This window comes from Harpia harpyja, chromosome 1 (assembly GCF_026419915.1).
Source record: "Harpia harpyja isolate bHarHar1 chromosome 1, bHarHar1 primary haplotype, whole genome shotgun sequence".
Classification (NCBI taxonomy): domain Eukaryota; kingdom Metazoa; phylum Chordata; class Aves; order Accipitriformes; family Accipitridae; genus Harpia; species Harpia harpyja.
Genome location: NC_068940.1, coordinates 15,198,861 through 15,223,889, shown reverse-complemented (window position 1 = coordinate 15,223,889; position 25,029 = coordinate 15,198,861). Strand labels below are relative to the sequence as shown.

General features: G+C 41.9%; 1 protein-coding gene across 1 annotated transcript; it reads left to right on the top strand.

Moving 5' to 3' along the window:
• Positions 1–98: 98 nt before the first annotated feature.
• Positions 99–24,437, top strand: LOC128152167 (heterochromatin-associated protein MENT-like). The gene is made up of 15 exons (XM_052810246.1): positions 99–396; positions 2,275–2,451; positions 3,593–3,679; positions 5,857–5,994; positions 7,945–8,062; positions 8,654–8,796; positions 11,344–11,511; positions 12,405–12,802; positions 14,985–15,034; positions 16,572–16,744; positions 17,800–17,937; positions 19,039–19,156; positions 19,394–19,536; positions 22,002–22,169; positions 23,101–24,437. Exons 2-15 carry the CDS (start codon positions 2,284–2,286, stop codon positions 23,503–23,505), a joined length of 2,415 nt encoding a protein of 804 aa, XP_052666206.1. The 5' UTR covers positions 99–396; positions 2,275–2,283; the 3' UTR covers positions 23,506–24,437.
• Positions 24,438–25,029: the final 592 nt, after the last annotated feature.

Genomic DNA, 25,029 nt, shown 5'->3' with positions numbered 1-25,029 from the left:
AAAAGAAAAGGAAGCTGTAAAATTATTTCAACATGACCCTCAGCAACACAGGGTGGTTGAATTCTTTTCTGCAGTTCCTACATATCTGCAGGCCAAACGCTGAGGTTGTGGAGGACATTTGTGGGAGAAAGGCATACTGGCCTTCACATTTCAAGACATTCGTCCACTAACAGTGGCCTTGAATTGAGGAGGTCTCTCTCTAAGTTCTGAAAGAGGTGATAGAGAGGAGAAGCAGGAATAAATGGGGGAACATGCACATTAATACAAGAAGAGGATGTAGAGAAGAAAAGGGAGGTGCAAATATTTCTACATTTCCCAAACTATTCACTGCCTCACAGACTGCCACTGATCCTGACTGAAGACAGATCTTAACTCTTCTCTCCCTCAGGATTTCAGGTAGTGTAAATATTCATATCAAAATAACTAGCTTTACTTTGGAAGTCTTAAAAATTCACATTAAATTCTTTGGAACTTAGCAGTTAAATAATGGCGTAAAAGTTACCCAGGGGATGGGAGTGCTCATCTTTTAGTACAAAGTGTAGCCCTTAGGAAAACCCCGTGCCAAGGCACAGTGGTCAGAATGCAAGCCCAGGTTGGGCAAAGCCTACACAGCCTGGGAGGGCAGAAAGTTTCCTCACCTGTAGGAAGGGTGCCTTAATCACCAGGCTACCAGTTGATTTAAGATCAGAGGACTGAGAACAGGCTGCAGGAGAGAATACACTCCTACTGATCCTGGAACTGAACACACAAGACAGCATGACTCTGTAGCACAGTGTTTTGGATGCTCAGCATGGGGCGTATTGGTTCAAGCCTCTGCTTTATTAATATCAAAAAACTACTGCATCAGGCATCCAGACTTTTCCTTTCCCAGATGATCGAAGTGGCTAGTAGACCAGAGAACCTCACAGAAACACACACATGTTCTCTCTCTCAAGACTGAGTAATGCTTGACTGCTCAATGCAGATTCAGTTCCGGTACTTTCTGGGAACAGGAGATGGAGATGTCGGTTTGAAATTCTTCAGGCAAAAATGTTCAGCTCAGCCCTCTTCCCTAGATATGCTCTGGGAGTATCAGCATCTCCAGGCACAGCAGTAAGAGATACCTGACTTGAAGGTCCTAGAAATGCTTAGGCATGAGTTAGGCTGCAGGACATTCACATCTGAAGCACTCCTGAGAATGATTCAAAGCAGTTGTAGAGCCCTGGAAGGCTTTGAAATCAAAACTCCAGGATCCCAGAGGCTCCAGGCATCTCTAACACTGCATGGCAACAGGCTTTGAGGACTGCAGTTTTTGATTTAAGCATGTAAATTGTGGGTGAAGATAGATTTAAATGTCCAGTTGCTTTTGTGGATAAAATGCTTAACATTTTACCTGATGCCATCTTACCCTGCCTTTAATACATGTTTTAGGTGAAGGCAATGGAAATTTCTGAATTTAACCTGATATTTGCCCACAATGTTAGATTGATCTAAAACATGCTGATAAGAAGCACAGGTTTGTTCTAGATCCACATATGGAAAATCAGTTTAGTCCTGGGGTTGGTTTTCTTTGTTTGCTTTGGTTTTGTCATGTAAAAACATACTTGGAAAAAGAAGCAGAACAAGGATGGAAAATCTGCAGGTTCTGATAAGCCAGCAGAAAACCAGAGAAAATTTGTTGTTGTTGAAAACAGGAACTATTTGGGGTTGTATGTAAGATAGAAGAGTTTACTTGAAAAACAGTAATTTACAAATCTAGCTACAGCTTCCAAATGTGGGTTTACCTACACCAAGAACATATAAAAGTCTACAGATCTCTAGTAGCCTTCAAGATACATGCAGTGAATCGCAAAAATTCACCATGCTTTTTTCAGCAGAAAATAGTAGCACAGGAAGTTAAAGAAATAGAAAAAAGCTCAAAGCAGCACAGTGAGAAATTATTCTGTTTCACTCTCTCAGAATCGAAGAATAATTCTATGAAACTTAAGCAAATGGGGTTTTGAAACAAGTTTGGTCTGTGAAAACATTTCTAGCTAAAATTGTGCTCATCTGATGAAGAATAAATAAAAAAGCTGAGGACATTGAGAAGTGATGGGGAAGGGAGAAATAATGCAGGTCTTAGAAAGAGAGCCAGTAGCTGACTGTACTTGGTCTCTGTGCAGTATTTTACCCATTACAGGGACACCCTCACACTGTATTTGAGAGGGTGCAGACAATCTCCCACTAGAAGCCTTGCACTTTTTAAAAGAAGTGAAGAAGCAGTCATCACCTCTCTCTGACACTCATTTGTCTCAGGCTGCATCAATGGAGTCTCTCTCAGTGTCAACCAACACCTTCACTCTGGACCTTTACAAACAGCTGAATGAAATTTCCAAAGGCCAAAACATTTTCTTTTCTCCTTGGAGTATTGCAACTGCTCTCGCCATGGTCTACCTGGGTGCAAAAGGTGACACTGCAACCCAGATGGCTGAGGTAAGGTCTGAAATTAGCAGTATATCACCTTACAGGTGGTTCCCACATAAATTGCATTATTCGCCTGCCTATGGGGAACAGAAAGGAACAACATGGGAGAACAGTGACCTGCCATAATGTTGGGTACAGGAGATAACCCCACTCATGCTGCCAGCAGTCCAGCAGGTCACTGCTCTTCCACTTTATTTCCAAGATCTCCCTGCTGTGCGCTACCCCTGTGTTTAGCTTATGCTTACAGTTCCCAGAGCATTGCAAGTGGTCTACCAGAGGGAAATTACTGACATTAGAGACTACTGCTGGTCTTGCTTGGAACTCTACCTTCTATTTTAATTGCCTTTTGAATAGAATAATTCACCTGATTGATAGAGTGCTCAAATAGTAAGAGACAGCTTTATTAGCAAAATTAATACAGAGATATGATAATCTAGAAAAAGGAGTGCCAGAGATAAAATCACTGCTTCTAGACCCCAGCTGGTTCTGGAAGCAGTATATCTGCTTTCTCATATTGCATACCAAAGTTAGTAAGCTCTCCTGAATGCACGTTGGGCTGCACAGGAGCAGTACAAATACCTTTGCTTGTGACATAGTCCATAAATAAGGTAATCCTCCCACAAATAATGAAGACATACTAGTACTGAAAATATGATTTCACTTATGTCTGTTTTAGCAGAACTTTTCGGTCTTGTACTTTTTCAGGTTATATGCATTTACTTAAACATATAAAATGTATAATTTTACATTTCTGTCGCAGTAGTAAGACTCTGAAGTGCACTATGCTCTTTGTTGTGCTTGGTCATTATCTGAAAATAAGTTCCATGTAGCCAAGCATGAACTGACCATTTATCTAAATAAATTCATATTTGAGCCATGATATTGACTGACCACTTATCTAAATAAATTCATATTTGAGCCATGATATTGATCTATTATTAAGCAGCAAATGTGACTAAAGTCTATATAATGATACAGTTATAGAGACTAAATCAAGAGTAAAGTCTTGTCCTCAGTAATTTTTAATAGACTAACTGTCATTAGGCATGACTGGTGAATTACCATAGAAAATTAACATGATTACATGACACTCGGGCACATTTATCTTCAAAAAACAAGCTGTCTTTATGAACATTTATCATCATCACAGGTTCTTCATTTTAACCAGACTGAAGGAAAAGAAGGTTCGTCTGAGACAACAAGGCCTTCTCTGGGGCGACCAAAGATAAGAAAGATGGTATTTATTACAACAAAAGACTCAGAGAAAAAAAATCTCTGGGAAAGGGATAGTTCATCACAACTACTCCTTTAGCCTTCTAACATTTTCTTGTCTTCAGTCTGTATCTACTGTCTCACTTCAGTAAGAACTATATACAGAAAGAGAAAAAGCGAACAAGCAGTTAACATTACCAGGCCTTTAAAAGCAGAACTGAGACACTAACAGCACTTTGATTGACCCTTATACTGTGTTACTTGGTTTTAGCTGGTCTATGGCAATATCAACAAGTCAACTGTCCTAATGTGCTTCGGACAATTCTCTCTCTTATCAGCTTCAAGGTTTTTCTTCTGTAGTGAATAACAGCTACTGCATTCACACCTGATTCCAGCCCTACCCAATTTTTTTCCCTTCCACCTTTTTCATGCATGGACACATCAGGCAAACAAAATTCCCCTTTAAGCTAACACATGCTAATTCACCCTTGTTCATCAGCTCCTCAGAGACTTGCCACCAGGAGGAATTGCCCAGATCTTTTTCATCAAATGAACTCCCTAAGCACCAAAAAGCCTGTAAACTCAAACGAGCCATGTTTCTTTAGCACAGAAACTAAAAGAAAGCTCAAAGAAACTAGATTAGACAAATGGAAGTAAAAGCGGGGAGGAGGTCATATCTTTCTCTCCCTAGGTGGTAGGGGATGAATCTTCAAGATGAATCATTACATCCACATCCACAAGTCTGCCTAATCTGGTCCTTCAGGCATTTCCCTGCATTACCTCTTCAAGTCTGTTCCCAGCCCCTTGCAAAACCCAACCACTCCTATCCTGTGGCCTCTGGTTACCAAATTCTTTCCCAGGTATCCTTCCTAGCAGCCCATGTCTCAGCATGAGTGAGAAAAGACCAGGGCAAGGAATGCCACCTGACCAACCTTATGACAAGTCACCATGAGTCAGTGGCACAGACTCTCCGTGTCTCACATGCAGGGCATGGTATATGCCATGGAGGAGGAGACTGCACCCAAGCAGCTGGAAGGGAGCAGCTGACAGGTAGCAGCTTATTCCTCCATTAGGGAAGCAACAGCTGGCAACAGCTGGCAAGCAAGCCCATGTTCCCTAAAACCATCAACATTGACATCCAGGACAAGCTCCCTCCAAAATCCAAACAGCAACAGCAAAATTCATGTGAAAACAGAGAAAATCTGAATAGTTGGTAAGTCCATGCCCTGAGATTAGTGTCTGTCAGAACCGAGCACCTCCTCAAAAGCCGCAAGGCTGCCTTGATGGGCCCTTGTGACACTGAAAATTAGGCCTGACCATGACTGAAATGAGGAGATTCAACTTCCTGGGTGCACCATCAGCTGATGTCCCCAAAGGCCTACGCAGCACTGTAGAAACAGATGATCGCCCTACAGACAGAAAATAATTTGTCCAGCTATACATAATGCTGCAAACATGCAACATACTCAAAAAAAGGCTCCATCCCTGTCCTGGTTTTGTCTGGGATAAAGTTAATTTTCTTTCTAGTAGCTGGTACAGTGTGTTTTGGATTTAGTGTGAGAATAATGTCCATAACACACTGATGTTTTAGTTGTTGCTAAGTAGCACTGGCCCTAAATTAGGGATTTTTCAGTTTCCCATGCTCTGCCAGCAAGCAGGTGTAACAAGAAGCTGGGAGGGAGCATGACCGGGACAGCTGACCTGAACTAGCCAAAGGGATATTCCATACCATAGAACGTCATGCTCAGTATATAAACTGGGGGGAGTTGGCCAGGAGGGGCCAATCGCTGCTTGGGTGTCAGTCAGCGGGTGGTGAGCAATTGCATTGTGCATCACTTGTCTTTTCTTGGGTTTTATTTCTCTCTCTTTTTGTTATATTCCTTTTCATTACAATTATTATTATTGTTACTATATTTTATTATTATTGCTATTATTATATTTTATTTTATCTTAGTTATTAAACTGTTCTTATCTCAACCCACAAGTTTTTTTCCCCCAATTCTCCTCCCCATCCCACTGGGAGGGGTGGAGGAGTGAGCGAGTGGCTGCATGGTGCTTCATTGCTGGCTGGGGTTAAACATCAACAATTGCCTGAAATTCCTTTTTAATTAAAACAACCTGGGCATTTTAAATAACCACAGCAGGTGCAACACTTCAGACAGAAAAAAAAATATTCTATATTGATTGGTGTCTCTTTCCAAGGATCCTGAGCACAAGCAAGCTGAAAACATCCACTCTGGCTTCAAAGAGCTCCTGTCTGTCATCAACAAACCCAGCAGCACCTACTTGCTGAAGAGTGCCAACCAACTGTATGAGGAAAAGACCTACCCATTACTGCCTGTGAGTTGAACGTTTTTACTTAAGAATATTTTGACATTAAGAGGGATCGTCAACAGAGATGATAAAAATTTTCCACATGATAGCACTGTGGTTTCAGTGAGAACATGAGGACAGCCTTCCACAGACAAGAGGTCCATTTGTCTCCAACAGTGGTCAAGAGTTTAGGAAGCGTATGGGAACAAGGCACACAGTATAGTGATGCTTCTCCAGAATCTGCTCTGGTCACCAAGCGATCTGCAGCTCAGGGACTTCCCGAGCCAGAGGGCATGTCTACTTCATAGACCTTGATGAGCTGTCCTTTCATGAATTTGCAGACCTGCCTTTTGAATCTACCACAACCCTCAGCACCAGGAGTTCCACAGTTGAACTAATGGAAGCGCCTGTGTTTTTTGAGCCTGCTACCTGTTGGCATCATTATTGGTTTGTTTTTCCTCTAAAGGATGTTTCTCCATATTTCAGTCATCCTTGTCCCCTGTCTTTGTATCTTTTATACTCTAGCATTTTTGAGACTGCGGAGGCCAGCGCTGCATAGAGAAGTCAGACAATGGGCACACCATAGCTTTATACAGTGGCATTCTAATATTCTCTTTTTTGTTCCCTACTCCTTTCTTTGTAACTCTTAAAATTGTATTTGCTTTTTTGGCCACTATTGGGCAGATATTTTTTCATGCAGCTGTCCATTATAGCTTCAACACCTCATTCCTGAACAGTAATAATCACTCTCTGTAGTGTACCCTTCACTGGATCAGTTATAAATGTTTTAATAAATATATATTTTAATGTAAATATTTAGACCTGTGTTTTATAGAATAAATATTTTAGCACAGATCCCAGCACGTATAGCTGTGGCAGTCCAGTAGTAACAACCCTTCACTGTGAACACTACTTCCTCCTACTCTTGGTTTCCAGTCATTTAAATAAACAAGACCTATCTGTGCAGTCCCATGGATGCTCAGCCTTTGGTGAGAAGTCTTACAAAATGCCTTTTGGTAATCCAGATAGACTGTAATGGCTCAATCTTCTTACTCAAATGCTTCCTGACACCTTCAAAAAACTCTAACAGGTTTGTGATTTAGGACTTCCTATTACAAAATGCTGTTGACACTCTTCCAATATGTCATGTTTAACCATAAGCCCACTAGAGCTATTCATTCGCCCCATACAGACTCACGAGTTTGTAATTACCTATATCTTTGAAATCTTTTTAAATCATCTTACAATTTCTTGGAAGGTGGTTTTAAATGAGATCACTGTTCTTTGATCTTGGGTTTTGTTTTGATCTCCTGAGTAACTAGTAATTTGTCCTTCTGAATGCTTATTGCTCATTTTCTCCCTAATCTCATGTACCTATGTTTTACAGAGAATCTAGAGAATTTCCTGCTGGGAATCTCCATGAACCGTTTCACAGCAGACAGCAATGCAAACCTTAATTCTGCTTTTCTGCTATGACTTTATTCTACCAGAACATTCCCTTTATACCTCCACTATTGTCTTCATAAACTCTTCTCAGGTTCCTTGCCTCTGAAGCAAACTAAAAGCTTTGTTTCAACTTTGTATGAGACTATTCTTCCCTCTTGTACTGAACTCTACATCATAAGGCAGGAAAAAAGTATTTAAATGATATAAAATGTCATTTTGAGAAATTAAAAAAAAAATTGTGAAGAATGTTTCTTTCATGCGATATTTCAGAATTACATATTTGCACTTTGGATTTCAAACACAAAACTTTGAATTATCAGTTTCCTTGAAACTGAAGTTTGATCAGTCCTTACTTAATATTTAGCATAGAATGTATCAGACCTTATTTTAAGGGTTATCCCATTTCAAACAAATTATATTTTTTCAATTATTTATTAGTAGATTGTATAATCTGTTGAAGCGATTATTTCTAACATTTTTGTAACTCAAATTTAACTAAATAAGCATACATTTTCCAATTCTATCTTTCAGAATTTCTTACAGCTCATTACAAGCTATTACAATGCAAAGCCACAAGCTGTAAACTTTAAGACAGATGCAGAACAAGCCAGAGCACTGATCAATTCGTGGGTTGAAAATGAAACTGAGAGTAAGTACCACGCTGATGGCTTTTTTCTTGTCTCACTTTCAAATTGCAGGTATTTCCACATTTATTGCTCTTGCAGCCAAGGATCCATAAAAGATGGAAACTCAGCTGGGGTGATGAGCAAAGTGCAGTTAAATAGCTTGAAGAATGCCTCTCTCCAAACCTAACTGCTGCTCCTTACAAGGTCCTTCCCTTGATTCTTCATGCCGTAGCCTCTTCTGCATGATTTCTGTTCAGAGGGAGGCACAGGTAGATAGATACTGAGTGGCTCCACTCTGATTAGTGAGGGTTTTACTTCTGTATTCTTCAGCTGCTTGCAACTAACTTCACAGAACATCCAAGCTATTCCACTTTAGCCACTTTACCCACTTTCCAATGCTATTTACTAATGAAATTGCTATATATTAAAAAAAAAAAAATAGAGATACATCAAAATCCATTTTTACCATATGTACACCCTGAAAAATGTACAGTAAAAACCCCTCCCAAATGCAAACATTTTTGCTAGATAGGTAGGCACAGAGAAGGCACAATTACAATTGGCGAGTTACACAGTCACACTGGAATAACAGTTCTGTTTGTCTGATTTTGAAGGGAAAATACAGGATCTGCTGCCTGCAGGATCTCTCAGCTCTCACACTGTGTTGGTCTTAGTAAATGCCATTTATTTCAAAGGAAACTGGGAAAAGAAATTTCTAGAGAAAAATACTTCTGAGATGCCCTTCAGACTGAGCAAGGTAAATTCCTTGTCTATATGCCTGTTGTCCTATGTCAATGTGTCTATTAGGGAAGAACAAGAAACTTCTAAATGTTACACCTGCATTTCGTATGTCACTGCAACACTACTCATAGCTGGGCAGATGGTATAAACTCAGTGAGAACTGCCATAGTGAAAATAAGTCAGCATTATCTTATTTATGCATATCCATGAGAATAGGATTTTCACTTCAATTAATAGCTTTTCGGTATCAAAACACTTGAGAACACTGTGTTCACATAGCTTAAGACAAGAGGAAATTTCCCGAAGCACCAAGATCCCATTTTCAAAAGGGACCGAGTCACTTTTGAGAGCAATGTTTACACACCTACATCTCTTTTCTGCTTTTGAGACACAGTCTATACTCTGAGTTCAAGGAAACTGAACCAGCTCTTCTTTCCTCACACACCCTGGGTGTTGCATAAAACCTCAGAGGGAATTTTCACGGGGGTTTGACTTTAGGTGAGTGCGTGAGAATGATGTATTCAGTATACACTGAGGGCACGTTATTGAGCTAACAGTATTTAAACGATCATGTGCTGACAATTCACAGTAGCTGACTGCATGCATATTTTTAGACTGTGTCAAAGGCAAGCAAAACTAGTTGTCAATGGAAGCACATATCTTGTTTGACATAGATTACGAATGGAAACACCTTTTGTATGCCAGGCAATGTGAAGCAATTGTGTCAATGATGTGACAGTATATAAGAAACCTACTACGCTACATGTGCGGTTTTAGGATCCTGCATGGTACATGGCTGTGGTGGGTTGACCTTGGCTGGCCACCAGGTGCCCACCAAGCCTCTCTGTCACTACCCCTTCTCAACAGGACAGGGGGAGAAAAATGGGATGAAAAGCTCATGGGTTGAGGCAAGGACAGGGAGATCATTTACCAATTACCATCATGGGCAAAACAGACTCATTTTAGGGAAATTAATTTAATTTATTGCCAACTAATCAGATTAGGTTAATGAGAAATAAGACCAAATATAAACCACCTTCCCCCCACCCCTCCCTTCTCCCAGGCTCAACTTCACTCCCAACTCTTCTACCTATCCCTCACAGCAGTGCAGGGGGACGGGGGAATGGGGGTTGGGGTCAGTTTGTCACACATTGTCTCTGCCACTCCTTCCTCCTCACACTTTCTCTCTGCTCCAATGTGGGGTCCCACCCATGGGATACAGTCCTTCACATCCAAATGGGTCCTTCCCACAGGCTGCAGTTCTTCACAAACTGCTCTGGCATGGGTCCCTTCCACGGGCTGCAGTCCTTCGGGAACAGACTGCTCCAGCGTGGGTCCCCTGTGGGGGTCACAAGTCCTGCCAGAAAACCTGCACCTGAGTGGGCTCCTCTCCATGGGGTCACAGGTCCTGCCAGGAGCCCGTTCCAGTGTGGGCTCTCCATGGGTTGCAGCCAGGTGGGCACATCCACCTGTTCCAGCATGGGGTCCTCCATGGGCTGCAGGGTAGATATCTGCTCCACCATGGTCTTCAGCACAGGCTGCAGACGAATCTCTGCTCTGGCGCCTGGAGCACCTCCTCCCCCTCCTTCTTCACTGATCTTGGCGTCTGCAGAGTTGTTTCTCTCACGTTTTCTCACTCCTCTCTCCCAGGTGCTGTTGCACAGCAGTTTTTACCCTTTCTTAAATATGTTATCACAGAGGTCCTACCAGCATTACTGACCGGCTCAGCTTTGGCCGGTGGTGGGTCTGTCTTGGAGCTGGCTGAAACTGGCTCTGCCTGACACAGAGGCAGCTTGTGATGTCTCTTCACAGAAGCCATCCCTGCAGCCCTGCAGCTACGAAAACCTTGACACATAAACCCAATACATTGGTGCACAGAGAGGGTTTAATTCACAAGGTACCCAATAGCAAAGCCTGCAAACAGATAACCTTTTGCATGCAAATGTAACAATGTAAAGGAGAGAGTCGATATATTAATAAAAGCTCTATGAACATAATACAGCATAGGAGTTCAGACTATTGGGTAATCCAATTCCATTTGGTAATCCGGTCCTCTGTGTTTTGGGGAAGAGGAAAAGGCAGCACGGGTCACAGAAAATATGGTTCAGAGGCAAAGTGAGACAATCAGTATTGCCTGGAAGGATAAAATAGGCAAAAGAGTTGATGTCATCCAGAGGAAGAAAGTCAACATTCCCTGCCCCCCCCCAATCAAGGCCCTCACTCCAAAAATGTAACCCTTGGGAGAAAACATGAAACACTTACAGTAGTTACTTACTTATCAAAGCTAACTCCTTTATTTTAAAATGAGAAATATATTACATGTTATTCAGTTAGCAGGTAGATAGCATATGTGTCTATGCTGAATTTTGATAACAATCCCAATGACTTTGAAAAGGGGGTGTATGTGATACTGTCCAAAGGAAAGGGTACCAAGTATCCAAATACTGCTGAGTCTTGTACTTGTTTACAAATTTTTGCTTTCAGTTCAATGAAGCAAATAAACTTTATCATCCATTTTAAGGAATGAAGTAACACTATTTTTTATGTCTGAATTTTTTCACAGACCACGACTAAACCAGTACAGATGATGTTTCTGCGAGATGAATTTTTGATGCTCCATGAAACAACCATGAAATTCAAAATCATTGAACTGCCATATGTGGAAAATGAATTCAGCATGTTCGTTCTCCTACCAGATGACATCCATGATAACACTACTGGTCTGGAGCTGGTAAAACTGACCTACTGTTGCATCACATATACTACGAGACAGTAACGGTAACAGATGAAAAGAGTGAGGAAGAAGGAGCTTCAAAATCATGGTAGAATAGGTTCTGATGCGTGCATACTTTGTTTCATAAACTGTAACACCATGATTTCTCAGCTTAGTATTCAAGGCACCTGATAACATTGCAAACATAGTATTTTACTTAGGGATACATCTAAAAACTATGTCCACACACCTGTCTTAGCCTATTTTGTGTCCTCTTTTCTATTGCCATAATAGCGCAAGGAAAGCAAGGACCAAATCTGAATCACCTTGCCCTGCAGTTGTCTTCTCCTGAGGGCTGCATTAATTCATGTTTATGACATTTGCAGTCCAGATTTGCACCCGATACTTTGTGGTGAGGTTTCTCATAAGTGGTGACTACCCTGACCCAGAAGGTATCAACAGCCACACATGACCACACCAGGATCAGTTTCAGATTCTAAACAGATCAGGGCAAACATCTTTTTATTTGTACCTGAGGTGCCATGTGTTGCACTTATTTACCACTTCTAAGAGAAAAGTTATCCATATATACACATAGCAAGTGCCTGTTAATATCATTATGAGTCACACATTGCAGAAAAGCAGTATTCTTCACACCAGAAAAAAAATAATCAACTACTCTGAGGGTTCAGGCCTATACCTCACCACCTTTAAGAGAATAAACAGCAGTATAAGTCACTTGGCACTTTGCAGGATCATGCCCTATGAATGCGGCGCACATTCCAGCTGTACCCACTGCTGGTAGCTGGGCTTTGTTTTACATGTTCTTGATGAGCATTAAGACACTGGTGTGTGCATGTCTTGTCTCTGTCCTTTGCATTCCAACTATTTTCTTCCTCAACTCATTGCAGGTGGAAAGTGAGCTGACCTATGAGAAGTTGACTGAATGGACCAAATCAGCCAATATGATGAAAGCTAAAGTGGATCTGTACCTGCCCAAGTTGAAGCTGGAAGAGAATTATGACCTTAAATCAACTCTGAGCAGCATGGGGATACGAAATGCTTTTGACCCAGTTCAGGCTGATTTCACAGGGATGTCAGTGAAGAAGGATCTTTTCATCTCAAAAGTTATTCACAAAGCTTTTGTAGAGGTCAATGAAGAAGGTACTGAGGCAGCAGCTGCCACAGGTGTCCTGGTGCTGAGATCAAAAGCACCAACAATGACTTTTAAAGCTGACCACCCTTTTCTCTTCTTCATCAGACACAACAAATCACAAACCATCCTCTTCGGCAGACTCTGCTCACCCTAGTCTGAGTTACTCCTTGCCCTGCAGAGCAGGAGACACTCACTTGCCAGCATAGAGGCAAACACCAAAACCTGAAACTCCTGCTGCAACTGGGGGGGGGGCAGGACCTGAACCCTTTCTCCATCAGACCACACACCCCAGGGCCTGAGGCACAGCTCCTCCTGTACCGCCCTCCTACCCTGAAGGGACAACCACGGCAGTGCCAAGGGGAGCGCACGATGCCTGGCATCCACAGAGCAATCCCGGTTGTCTTTCAGACCAGGCCATCAAGGGTAGCTCTGTCCTAACCACTATTAGCTATGGCTTTTCTATCCCTTCCCCTCACAGCAGTGTCTATAAATGTATGCTAACGCAGTCCCTTCTCCTCACCCTCATGACTAGAGCCCCTGATCCAGACGTGGTCTCAGCACTTGCTCCCAGCCCGCAGCAGTTAGTCCAGCTCCTCTTTAGCCCTTGATTAGGTCCTTGCATTACAGCTGGAGGCAGACCCTCCCTCACCAAGGCCTGTAGCCATCCCCTTGCCTTTCCTCTACATCCCAGCTGTAAAGTCTTCATCAGCTCCCAGTTTAACCTCAAATAAGCATCACATGTCACTCCACTGATTTCCTAAAAAAAAAATTAAAAAAAATAATTAAAAAATACACCTCTATAAGGGCTATTTGCATCACTCAGACTCTCAGGTATGCGAGGAGGGGCCAAGCCCAGACGGTCTCCGGCTACAGCAACAGCTCGCTTTCGTTCAGAACAACCCCCACTTCAGAAATAATTATTATTAATAATAACCCCTCACGGACTGCAAGTGTTTTCTGTCCGCTCTACCACAAGAGGGAGGCTGAGGTGAAAACCCACCAGCTGTGGCGAGGCGAGGCCTGCGGAGATATAAAGCGAGGGGGCGGCGGGGGGGGGGGGGGCTGTGATGGTTCCCCGCGGCGGTGGCGGACATTTTGTCCGGAGGGGCTGCGGCGGTTCGTTCATGGCCAACGGGGAAACACCGCAGCTGCCGGCTAACCCCGGGGGCACGGCTGAGGAGAGGGCCGCCCTCCCGCCCTTTCCCTCAGCAGCGCCATACTTCCGGGGAAAGCGAAGGGCCCCGGGAGGACGGGAGCGCGGCGCCCGCTGGGGTGAGTGCGGCGGCCCCGTTGTCCTGGAGATGCCGTTGCCGTTTCCTACGGGAAGCTTGCGCTTGTGGTTTTTGTTGGTTTTTTTGTTTGTTCGTTTTTAAGAAGTAGAGGCTGCGTGGCGTTGCTTTTGTTATTTTTCTTTCCGTGACGTGGTTTCTGCTTCTCGTCCGCTGGAGTCGTAGCGGTGCGTAGAGACCGCTTTTTGTGTGCAGGAGTGACGGGGACGCCCCGGCAATGTTGAGGTTTAGCGTCTTTTTATGGTGCCAGGTCCAGTGCGGGGGCGGAGGGAGAGTCTTTTCGCCCCGGGGGGTGCCAAGCCCGTGGCTTTTTGTGCCGGAGCCTGCCAGGACGGCGTCAGATCTGCGGGGCTCCTCTCGGCCCCTGCTGAGGCGCGGGGGCCGCCAGCCGGCGGTGGTGGCCGGTGTCCTCCCCCGCGTCCCGCCGCCCGCTCCCCTTTCCCCTCCAGACCGCCTGCTTTGGTTCGGAGGGTGGGCAAAGGGGTGTCCGTGCTGCAGCGGCAGCTTCCTCGGCGGAGATGGACACCGCCCCGAGTTCCCCCTCCGGCTGTGCTTGAAACAGTCGCCTTGTGACTCCTCTGAGGCAGCTGACCCGAGGTGGGGAGGCGTCCGCGTACACCGGGCGCTGATCCGGGTCGTAGTCCTGGTGGGATGTGTCTCCTGGGCCGCAGGCCGGGGGAGAGCTGCGCCCTGCTCTGGACAGGTTCCCCCTTGGTAAAACCGGTAGCTGGGAAGAGACGCTGCAGTGTGGATCGGCCGTTTAATCTGGATACAGACTTTCTGTCCATAAAGAGTGCCCGAAAGCATAGGCGTCTACTGCTGAGAATATATGCTTCAAATTCACGGTGGTAGGGACACACAGGGTCGGGGCATCCAGAGACCTCCAGGCGAGTGCCTCACTGCTGACCTGCAGAGCCTGCGGGGAGACCAGAGCGAGGAATGAGTTGCTGCCAGCAAACCCTCTGATCACTGAGGGGTTTGCAGCAAACCGTTTACAACTGACTGACAAATATGTGTTTGTATCATATGGTTTTTGTTCCTTAAAGTGCGGTTGTTGTGTATGGTCTCCAAAACTGCTCTGATGAGAAGGATATCAGTAGTTAATGTTGCTATTCCTGAACTGCAGGGAAAGCATGGATAACTGTACAGATATAACTCCTAGCCTTGTGTCTCAGCTGTTGGAATATTACTTACAGTTTGGTTAAATGCACTGATTTTCAGGTAGGCAATTAGTGTGAGTTGCATCCTTTTGTCTGTAAATTCTTGCCTGCCATGGAAGCCCTACAGAAACTTTATAGATAATAACTGCTTGCTGCTGTCATTATTCCTGTGCATTTTCACCTCCAGGTCAAAAAACCTTACTGCTAGCAATCTGCAGGTATTGGGACAGTAGGAAAATTCTAGTCTTCACCATAACCAACACAAACTGAAAATGCTAAGTGCCTCCTACTTACGCTGTAAAGTACCTGTAGTTAAATTACTCATTTCAGACAGAATTGGGGGATTGTTTCCATCTGAGCTTGCCTTTTTTTTAACCCCAGTTATGGGAGAAGAGAAATGGGAGGAAAGTTGCTACTGTTTATAGCAAAGCTACTAGCAAGAAATTTTCTTAGGTGGAAGAATGATGTGTGCAGAAACTTGTTCCTTCCACCTATTTGAGATAATGAATCAGTAGTATGAATTAGGTGTTGGTTTTGTATTTTGTAGCAACACATCAACACTAGACACTGCCTTAAGGGAAGAACAAAACACAGAAACTTCTACTACAGGCTGATATCTTACCTGTAGTTAACTCGGCATTCTAGTATTTATTGCTTCTTTTATAGGTGTGTCGTTTAATCTCAGGTTAGTTAACTACCTACACAGCTGATGTATGTAGAGTATGACAGGCATCAAGTTACACATATCGAAGGGTGCACGTACAGTAAAACCATAAGAAGGTTTTTCTTATTGTGTGTGTTTCCGTGTTGCAGGCAATAAAATGGAACTGAAATGGACTTTGATTTTTCTTTGTACTACAGCAGGAAATTACAGTAATTTGTCATGCTGACCAAATAACATTTTTTTCTTTTCTTTTTTAATCTTGTAGGTCAAATCATTCTGCTGACTTCTCCCAGACTGGCTGTTAGGTTTAAAACACAGTGTGCACACGTGTAAGTAAGCTGAAGGTAATACTGAAGATATATAGACTTAGAGAAGGTAAGAGTTTATAATTCTGCCATTCTGATGCCTAACTCTTTGCTCTGGCTTTCCTATAAAGGCAAATAATTGTCTTTGTGAAGTCAAAAGAGATTTGTTTTAATAAGTCCTAAACAAAATATTGTTGTATCTGATCATCTCAAAAGATGTAATATTATTTACCCAGTGAAGAGTCTAATGACACCAGTGGGAATTGCTGTCTCTGTTACAGGTATGGGATTGAAATACAAAAGCAAACAATAAATCCCTAAAATAACTCAAGTGCCTAGTATAGGATTTAAGGTGCTTGTTACACCAAATCAGTTTTTCAGTGAGTTGATAATTTTTCAACCTAATTATGGCATTTGCTGCATAGTTTATACTGGGAAACTTATGAGCTTGTATTCAAATAAATTTGAGCCATTCTTGTTTTGTGTTTTTATCTCCCAAGCTCTGAACCATGGATAGCCTCTGTGCAGCAAATACCACTTTTGCACTCGACCTCCTAAGAAAGCTGTGTGAGAACAAAAGCGGGCGGAATCTATTCTTTTCTCCTTTTAGTATTTCTTCTGCTTTGTCCATGATTTTGCTGGGTTCAAAAGGTAATACCGAAGCCCAAATAGCAAAGGTATGTCTAAATAAATTTAGTCTATTGAATGTGATGGGACCATATGAGCAACAAATCTGCATTATAGTTTGTGACTTGCACTTATGCTAAAGTATTATTGTCATTCTGGTCTTGGAGAGCAGAGGTCTTTATTTGGTATGTATGTAAGCAGTACCTGTTTTTAATGCTTTTATAGAGGGAGCTTCCTTTGGTATGAAATTAAAAGGTTTCTGGTTTTTCTTGTGTGTGTGGTTTTTTGTGGCTTTAGTTTTTTGAAACAGAGCTTCCTTCAACATGTCATTAAGAGGTACCTGGATTTTTTTTTGTAGGTTTGATGAATCTCTAGCTACATAAAATATTTTCTTCTACTTTCTTCTTTGGGCTTAATATCAGATTACACGTGTTTTGAAAGTGTAGCCAGGCACATTAAAAAAAAAAAAAAATTAAAAATGTGAACATTGTATGCATGTCAGAATGGTAGCTGCACCTTGTTTTTTTTTTTTTTAAACTTGCTCAGGTGGCAAATACTACTTGGCATATTTTTTACATATGCAATTGACAGTATTAAATGCATAATCAGTCACTTTTGTATTATGTTTGCCTCTTTTTGCAAAGTGGAAGAGGAGTATAAACACATATTTTGCTTTCATTTAAATCTAAAAAGTTTATCTAATATTGTATTATATTATTGCCATGCTTGGAGATAGTCAAAAGCTGTCTGGACATAGTCCTGGGCTACCAGATGTAGATGGCGCTGCTTGAGCAGGGGGATTGTACCAGAGGTCCCTTCCCACCTCAGCCATTCCTTGATCCTCTGATGCTTGGCTTGAGCGAAGGAAACTAAATATTGCTGACTCTTCCGCTCCCCAATTTATTACTTGTACAACATCTGGCTGGGTGCATCATATGTCACTTGCATGATAAGCTCCAGGTAGAAGGTGTGATGAGAAATCTTTTGGCTTCAAGTCACGGTTTTTAAACCCAAAAGTCATTAAAAGAAAAAAAAGTAAGTTGTACTGAAGCAAGTGTGTTTAGAGAAGGCATGGACTCTGCTGAGGATGTTTGTCTTTCTACAGGTGCTTTCTCTGAACAAAGCCAAGGATGCTCACAATGGGTATCAATCGCTTCTCACTGAAATTAACGATCCGAACACCAAATATATACTGAAAACTGCTAACCGACTTTATGGAGAAAAGACATTTGAGTTTCTCTCGGTAAGTAACCATTAAATCTGTGGTGTTTTTCAGTATAATGTACTTGCTACCTGTTTCCTTTGGAGGCCAAAGACAGGCTTTGGATTTTACTTCCCAAATTTTCTAGGCTGAGACCTACCAATGCAACAGATTATGTTAGAGCCTGGTATCTGAAGTTGGTGGAGAAGCTCCTTTTAGATAACCTGTGATCTGAATGCACAGCTGGTGCAGACCACTATAAAATCCACTCTAAATCTTCATGGCTCTATGATCCATTCATATTTTTGGCTGTGAGACAAATGGTTGACATATCTCTCTTCCCTTGATCGTGTGTAAATAGGAGAAAAAAGAATTGTTATTGCTCTTCAGCGTGGGCAGTATTTCGTAGTTTTTCTGTTATGTAAGTCATCCAGAGATCATTCTGAGGAGTGTGTGACTTCTAATATTTTCCTTATAAGAAGATCTAAATAAAGATAATAGGTATTGTGTTACACATGTGCCTTTAGGTGCTTCCCTAGAAGCAAGAAGATGTAAGGCTTTGTGGGGTTTTTTTTTTCCTCTGGGAGTGATTTACAGTGATTCTTTTTATGAAGAATGATAGTGTTTCATTTGTCTAGCAGATAAAAATTACATGGATTGTATTCTAAAACTTTGTGTCTGTGTAATAAAGATCTAACTATATTAAATCAGAGAGAAGGTATGTTTTTTCCTCTCTAAGAAAGATCAGTTTACCCTCTGAACTAAAAGTTTTCTATTAGTCTGGGAGGTTTAACATTGTAAGCTTCTCTCCATGTAAATTTCAAAATCATATGTTCTCTCTCTGAAGCCCCCCCCCCCCCCTCCCAAAAACCCAAACCCTAGTCACATCATTTCTCAATTAAGTTATGTAGAACTTTGTAGCACAGTAAACAAGCCATTTAACTTAATAACATACAGTGGACAATTCCTAGTTCAGATAGGTGGTATAGAACCTAATAGGAACATGTCAGACAAAACTTTAATGGCTTTATATGAAGCTGGGGAAGGAAAGTGGGCAGATTTTCTTGGTGTATTTAAGAATCATCTGTGGCTGAATGAGAGTGAAATACATTGCTGAAAAGCTGTTCTGAATGTCCATGTTAGTCATTTATAGAGTTGAGTCAGAAATTCTACCATGCTGGACTAGAACAGACTGACTTCATACAAGCTTGGGAGGATTCCAGAAAACAAATAAATGGCTGGGTAGAGGAAAGAACTGAAGGTGAGTATTTTGCAAAATGCCATGGTATATTTAATGGCAGCCATGGCTTGGGTAAACAGCTGTTTCAAGATATAATATTGTGAATTAAAAAACCCAGACATTGAGCTCTTGCTCTGTTTGGTACATAATTCTCTTGTCTATTGTTTATTAATTACAGAGTAGATACTATATTAGGTAACAGTTTGACATGTATCTAATTATTAAAAAATGTGGGTTTTTTTTCTATGTATCATAAAGGTAAAATTCAGAACCTGTTGGCAGAGGGGATTCTCAACTCACTGACCAGACTTGTGTTGGTGAATGCCATCTATTTCAAAGGCAGCTGGGAAAAGCAGTTCAACAAAGAGAGAACAGCAGAAATGCCATTTCAGATTAACGAGGTATGATGTGCTAAAATGCTGACAATACACTGTTACTCTGAAGTACTCTGAAATTAATACATTTAACTCTGAAGAAAAAAAAAAATCAATCAAGCACAGGGTCACCCTGGGTAGGCTGTATGAAATTCCTTGTACTCCGACCCTTTAATATGAACACTCTCTTTGTTTAGTTTCTGTTAAGTTTCATATAATTACTAGAAACTTTAATATAACAATTAAGTATTTCTTTCATTCTGTCTCTTTTTTCCTTTTATCTTTCTTGTTTGAGAGAGGTAGCTCTCTACATAGTTACAGAACTTAGAACTGAAGAAAACAGTTGAGAGAAGCTGTCAGGCTATTTGAGTGTTGTGAACAATTTCACAGAAGTCGGTGAACTTGATTATTTCAGCATAAAACTGGTGTGGATAAGAAAAGAAATTTTTCTTTGGGTTGTAGAGCACTTACACATGTACAGAAACTTCTGAATATAAGTCGTCTTCAGTCAGTGCTTTTTTGCTGCATTTCTACTACTGAAATGATCCAAAATAAATGGAAAAAAAAACCCAACCAAACAACCCTGCTTTGAAGACCTCCATGCTATACTTTCTTGCTTTTAGAAGTAGATCAGTGCTCTTGAAGACTTGGATACTATCATTAGCAGGCCATGGCTGCCCCTCAGAATCACCTCAAACTCTGGGTATGCCTCCGCATGTCATTAACAAGAACTGGTAACATGACTTCCTTAACTCACTTGCTTAAAACAAACACTATGCAAAATTGAAGCCCTCATGTGTGACTTTCCCAGTGATGATATGTATCTAAGAATGCTTGAAACTTCTAATACCCCTCTTCAAATAGGGAATGTTACTGCTCACCCCTTACTACCTATTATAGCACTTCAGAAACCACTGGACTGACTTGGTTCCTGACGCCTTGCCCTCTCCCTGTTGAAATGTGTTGAAAAAGCTAACAGGCTATCCAGATACACTGTTCAATTTTCTTTTCCTTGGACCAGCACAAACCTAGGACCAGATTTTAAGATGCAACACCAACAGCATGCAGTGCAGATGAATAATCTGCCTTTTGACTTGTGACGGAATATTGTGTAGTGCTACCACATGTGGAAGGTTTGGCATCAGTTTCCTACAGAGATGTCACAGAAAACCCAAGCTTACAGATTTGCATAGGATTCTTTCCTTTCCCTCCTGAGGAGGCAAATTCAGTGATATTTCTGTATTGGGTACTGTGCTATGGTGAGCTCATGGCCTAAATCTTAATGTTCCTGAAATAAGGCCCGCCTAGCTCTGAGATTACTTTTTCCTTTGTAAATATAGAGTATATTATATATCTTTTTAATATTAGAGTCTTTGGGATCCAGATAACTATTGGAGAAAGTTGTAAGATGTAAGGTGGGGGAATGCTGCCTTGGCTCACCCAAGGAACTCAGGCAAACAACTGCAAATCTCTTTGCTTGTAAAACTAAAGGGATTAAGTTTGTATTGTCATCCTACTAATGACTAGCCACTGATGAGCTGCAGAAGTGTGTGAGTAGGCTCAAATGAGGAATTGGAAATCCCAGGTGTAACCTGAAGTTTTAAGCTCGTTATTTTACAATCTGTCCAGTAGCAAAGAGTTGCTTTAACATCCCAGGAGTCTTTCCAGCATCCTGTGACATTATTTCTGTGACTCTTGCACTTCCTATGACTCGCTGGATGATTTTCACATGCTGTGTGGCCTTTTCGTTGCTTATCTGTCCTTTTCATGTGTCATTGCTGCTGCAAAATAATTTCTGCCATATTTGCTGTGGACATTGTTTCAATGGGCTTTACTTTAAAAACAAAAACCTACTTGCATTGTTATCTCGTGAATGTAAGGGAGAAAGCAATGAAACTCTTTCTTAAATGAAAAGGAGGAAAATAATGATGTAAACAATAGTAACTGATGCTCCATGTGAAAATGGAAGGAGATAGCAGAGAATTAAATTGAGAAGACACATCTCTTCCCCTCCTTACTGTCCATGTGACTTTTAAGAATTCAAAATAGCGCTCTCACTTTCTTGGCATTTTTAGTATAATTTCAAAATATTTTAATTCCTCTTTGTTACAGCATTTGGAGCCACATGGACTAAAAATTAAAGTACCTACATTGAAATTACTATGTATTCATTTAAAGCAAGGAACACAAGCCCTGTTTCTTACCAGCTCTGTTTAGTGCTTGTCATTAGTTTATAAGTGAGCAAATATGTATCCTTGCCTCTCTGCCTTAAAGGAAACTTCACAGACATTTCCACACTAGTAATTAAAAATTAAATCTCAGGGATCCTTACTTCTTACCTCTTGCTTTATGAAAGACAGTGGTGGGGCTGTACTCTGTGGTGTGTTTAGTTCTCTAGTCAAATTCTAAAAAGCTCTAACTGGATGCCTGCTTTGCATTTTCAGACTAGCATACTAGGTCAGTACTAACTATTGACATATCTTTATTTTTAGAAAGAGACCAAACCTGTGCAGATGATGTTCAAGAAGGATAGATTTAACATGACCTATATTGGGGACTTCCAGACCAAAATCCTTGAGCTCCCTTATGTTGGTAACGAACTCAGCATGATCATCCTGCTCCCCGATGCAATCCAGGATGGATCCACTGGCTTGGAAAGTGTAAGTTGTTGAGCTAAATGCAAAGATGGTCTGTATCCTTCCAGGGAAGAAAGATTTGATATTGCATATAGACCTACAGTTCAGTTCCAAAGCTGTTATGTCATTGGTGCTCTGCACTAGCTGAAATGTCCCTCACCTCCCTGCCCCCAAAGTGATTGGCATGCCTTGTATCACTACTGGTCAAGCTGTGTGCTGCCCCCTTAGCCCGAGGCTCCAGAAGGAGGCCTGACGCCCTCCTCAGGAGCAGAGGTTAGCTGTGATTATGGTGAAGGCACAGTATGGTGAGCATCATACGTGGTGAGAAGGGATCTGGGGGAGCTCTTGGGAAGTCCGATAGCTTGTCCCATCCATCTGCCATTCTGAGCAGCTGGCAGATTTTCTGGCCCACCACCTGGAAATGGGCTCACAGGAAAGTGTATGATCTCTTCTGGAGACATGATACAAGTTTTAGCTATTTCATTCTCTGGACAAGGAATTTATTAACAAGATTTTTTAACACTGACTGCAAAGCGCATTGTGAGCAGACTTTTTCATCAGTCTGTCAACCTGAAGGAGGATCCTTTGGTTAAGAGACAGAAGAACTGGGTTCATTTTCTTTGGTACCTTGTCATCAGTTCTTTTGTGCCTTTGCTTCCCCTATGTAAAAAAAAAAAAAAACCACCCAATCTAACATGTTTTATAAAAGTAAACTGTATGTGGAAGGGACTGATCCTTATTCTACCTACCAAAAAGCATATGGGACTGATCTTAGCTGGGGCTGTAGTCTCTAGTGAGAAGTGTAACTTGCGCTTTTGGCTTGAGAAACTCTAAACCCTGGGAAAAAAGATACATGTTATGCATGATGTAAACAAACACAGTAATCACTACTTTTGGCTGTGTAAAACTGATTCTTTTCTCATTTTAATGATGTAAATTTTGGGTTTTTCTTCAGCTGGAAAGAGAACTTACCTATGAGAAGCTGATAGATTGGATCAATCCTGAAATGATGGACTGTACAGAGGTGAGGGTGTCTTTACCCAGATTTAAACTGGAAGAAGATTATGATCTGAAACCCCTTCTGAGCAGCATGGGAATGCCCGATGCATTTGATTTAGGGAAGGCAGACTTCTCAGGAATCTCAGCTGGCAATGAGCTGGTGCTCTCCGAAGTGGTTCACAAGTCCTTTGTGGAAGTCAATGAAGAAGGCACTGAAGCGGCAGCTGCCACAGCAGGAGTGATGATGCTGCGCTGTGCAATGATCGTTCCAGAATTCACTGCTGATCATCCCTTCCTCTTTTTCATCCGGCACAACAAAACTTCCAGCATTTTGTTCTGTGGCAGATTTTGCTCCCCCTAAAAAGGAGATGCCTTGCCAGAAGAGCTGCCATTACACACTAACTTTGTTTCTTTAGAATAGGGCTACTCTTTTTGCACCAATTGTCTTTCAGCTGTGCCTGAATCCACTTCTGTGGTCTTCATCTCAGGCTTGGGTAGAATAACAGAGCTACTTAGACATACACAGCAACTGCCATTTAAAACAGCTCTTGCCCTGTGCACCTGAGTGCAGAGGTCTCCAACTTCTTGCTGACACAAGAAACGTCCCACTTGCTCGGTGAATGCTTCATCTGTTCTTGCAGTTCCCGTTGCAACTTCACTTTTTGTGGCTACCAGGCAGTGAGTCAGGCAGTGACATCCAAGGAAGGGAATAAGTTAATTTTGTTTCTGACTAGGCTGGAGTACATCTTTAGCTCCCCTCCACCTTTTTCCTCCCATCCCCAGTCTCTTTTTTTTTTTTTTTTTTTTTACACCCTCCCTCTAGCCTCATCCATTTAATGTTTTAATACATTCCCCAGAGATGAAAGGAGTCTTTGGCAGTCTGTTCCGAGTGTTGCTAAGCATCCTGACTAGACAGTTTTTTTTTTTTATAACAAGTGGACAAGCACTTAGGCAAGAATGGAAATAAAAGTATGTCTTTGTACCAGATGCCCTTATAGGGTATTCAGGGGGTGAGGATCATTGTTTTATCACCACAGGACACCTGGGTTTATTACCTATCACCTAGTTCTAGTCCTTTAACAAAGAATGTAATGAAAAAGCATATGGTGCCTATGCAATATTGAATGACAAAGCTTTAACTTTTTGCTATTGTTATATATTTTTCCTATTCATAGTCTCTTAAACATTTTATTTTAACTGAATAATACCAAAGACATAGCTGAAATAGCTTTCCTAATACAGTTGTTTGGTTTGCTGTTTCTGTTCCTGAAATAAAAGAACTAAAATGCTGTAGGACTCTGTCTCTTTTTTTCCAACCATAAATTATGCATTTTATCTGTAGCATGGAGAAAACAATTATTTCTTGATAAAGTACAAGCTTCTACATAGCTTGGTTGGTGTTCATTGTTAAACATGGGATTTTTGGAATACTAACAACCTGAGGTGCTTACCTAGGGTTGTCATTGCGTTGGGGGTGGCCTTGCAAGGGCTTGCAGCGAAGGGGTCATGAGCCAAGGTTTCTGGGCAGGACTGTGGTGCTGTGTACAGCTCCAAATCATTAATTAATGATTAATTAATCCGGCTTAATTTAGTGTGCAGTAACTCAGCTGTCAGGGGTGAAGACAAGAAAAGCATTATTTGAAGGGGGGGGGGGCGACCACTGCACTCCAGTTAAAGGGCTGGTGCTCTGCACCCGAAGCCCGGAGAGGCACTAGGGGAGGGGTGTGTTCCTGGTGGATTGGGAAAAAACAGCGGGTTAAATCAAGGAGAACCCTCTATGCATTAACAAAGTAAAGGTAGCTGTGACCTAAAAGTTGAGCATAGGCAGAGCAGCGCGATGGGAAGACAGAGAAGTGCTACCCTGGGCGGCCCCGGTGCGCTTGTC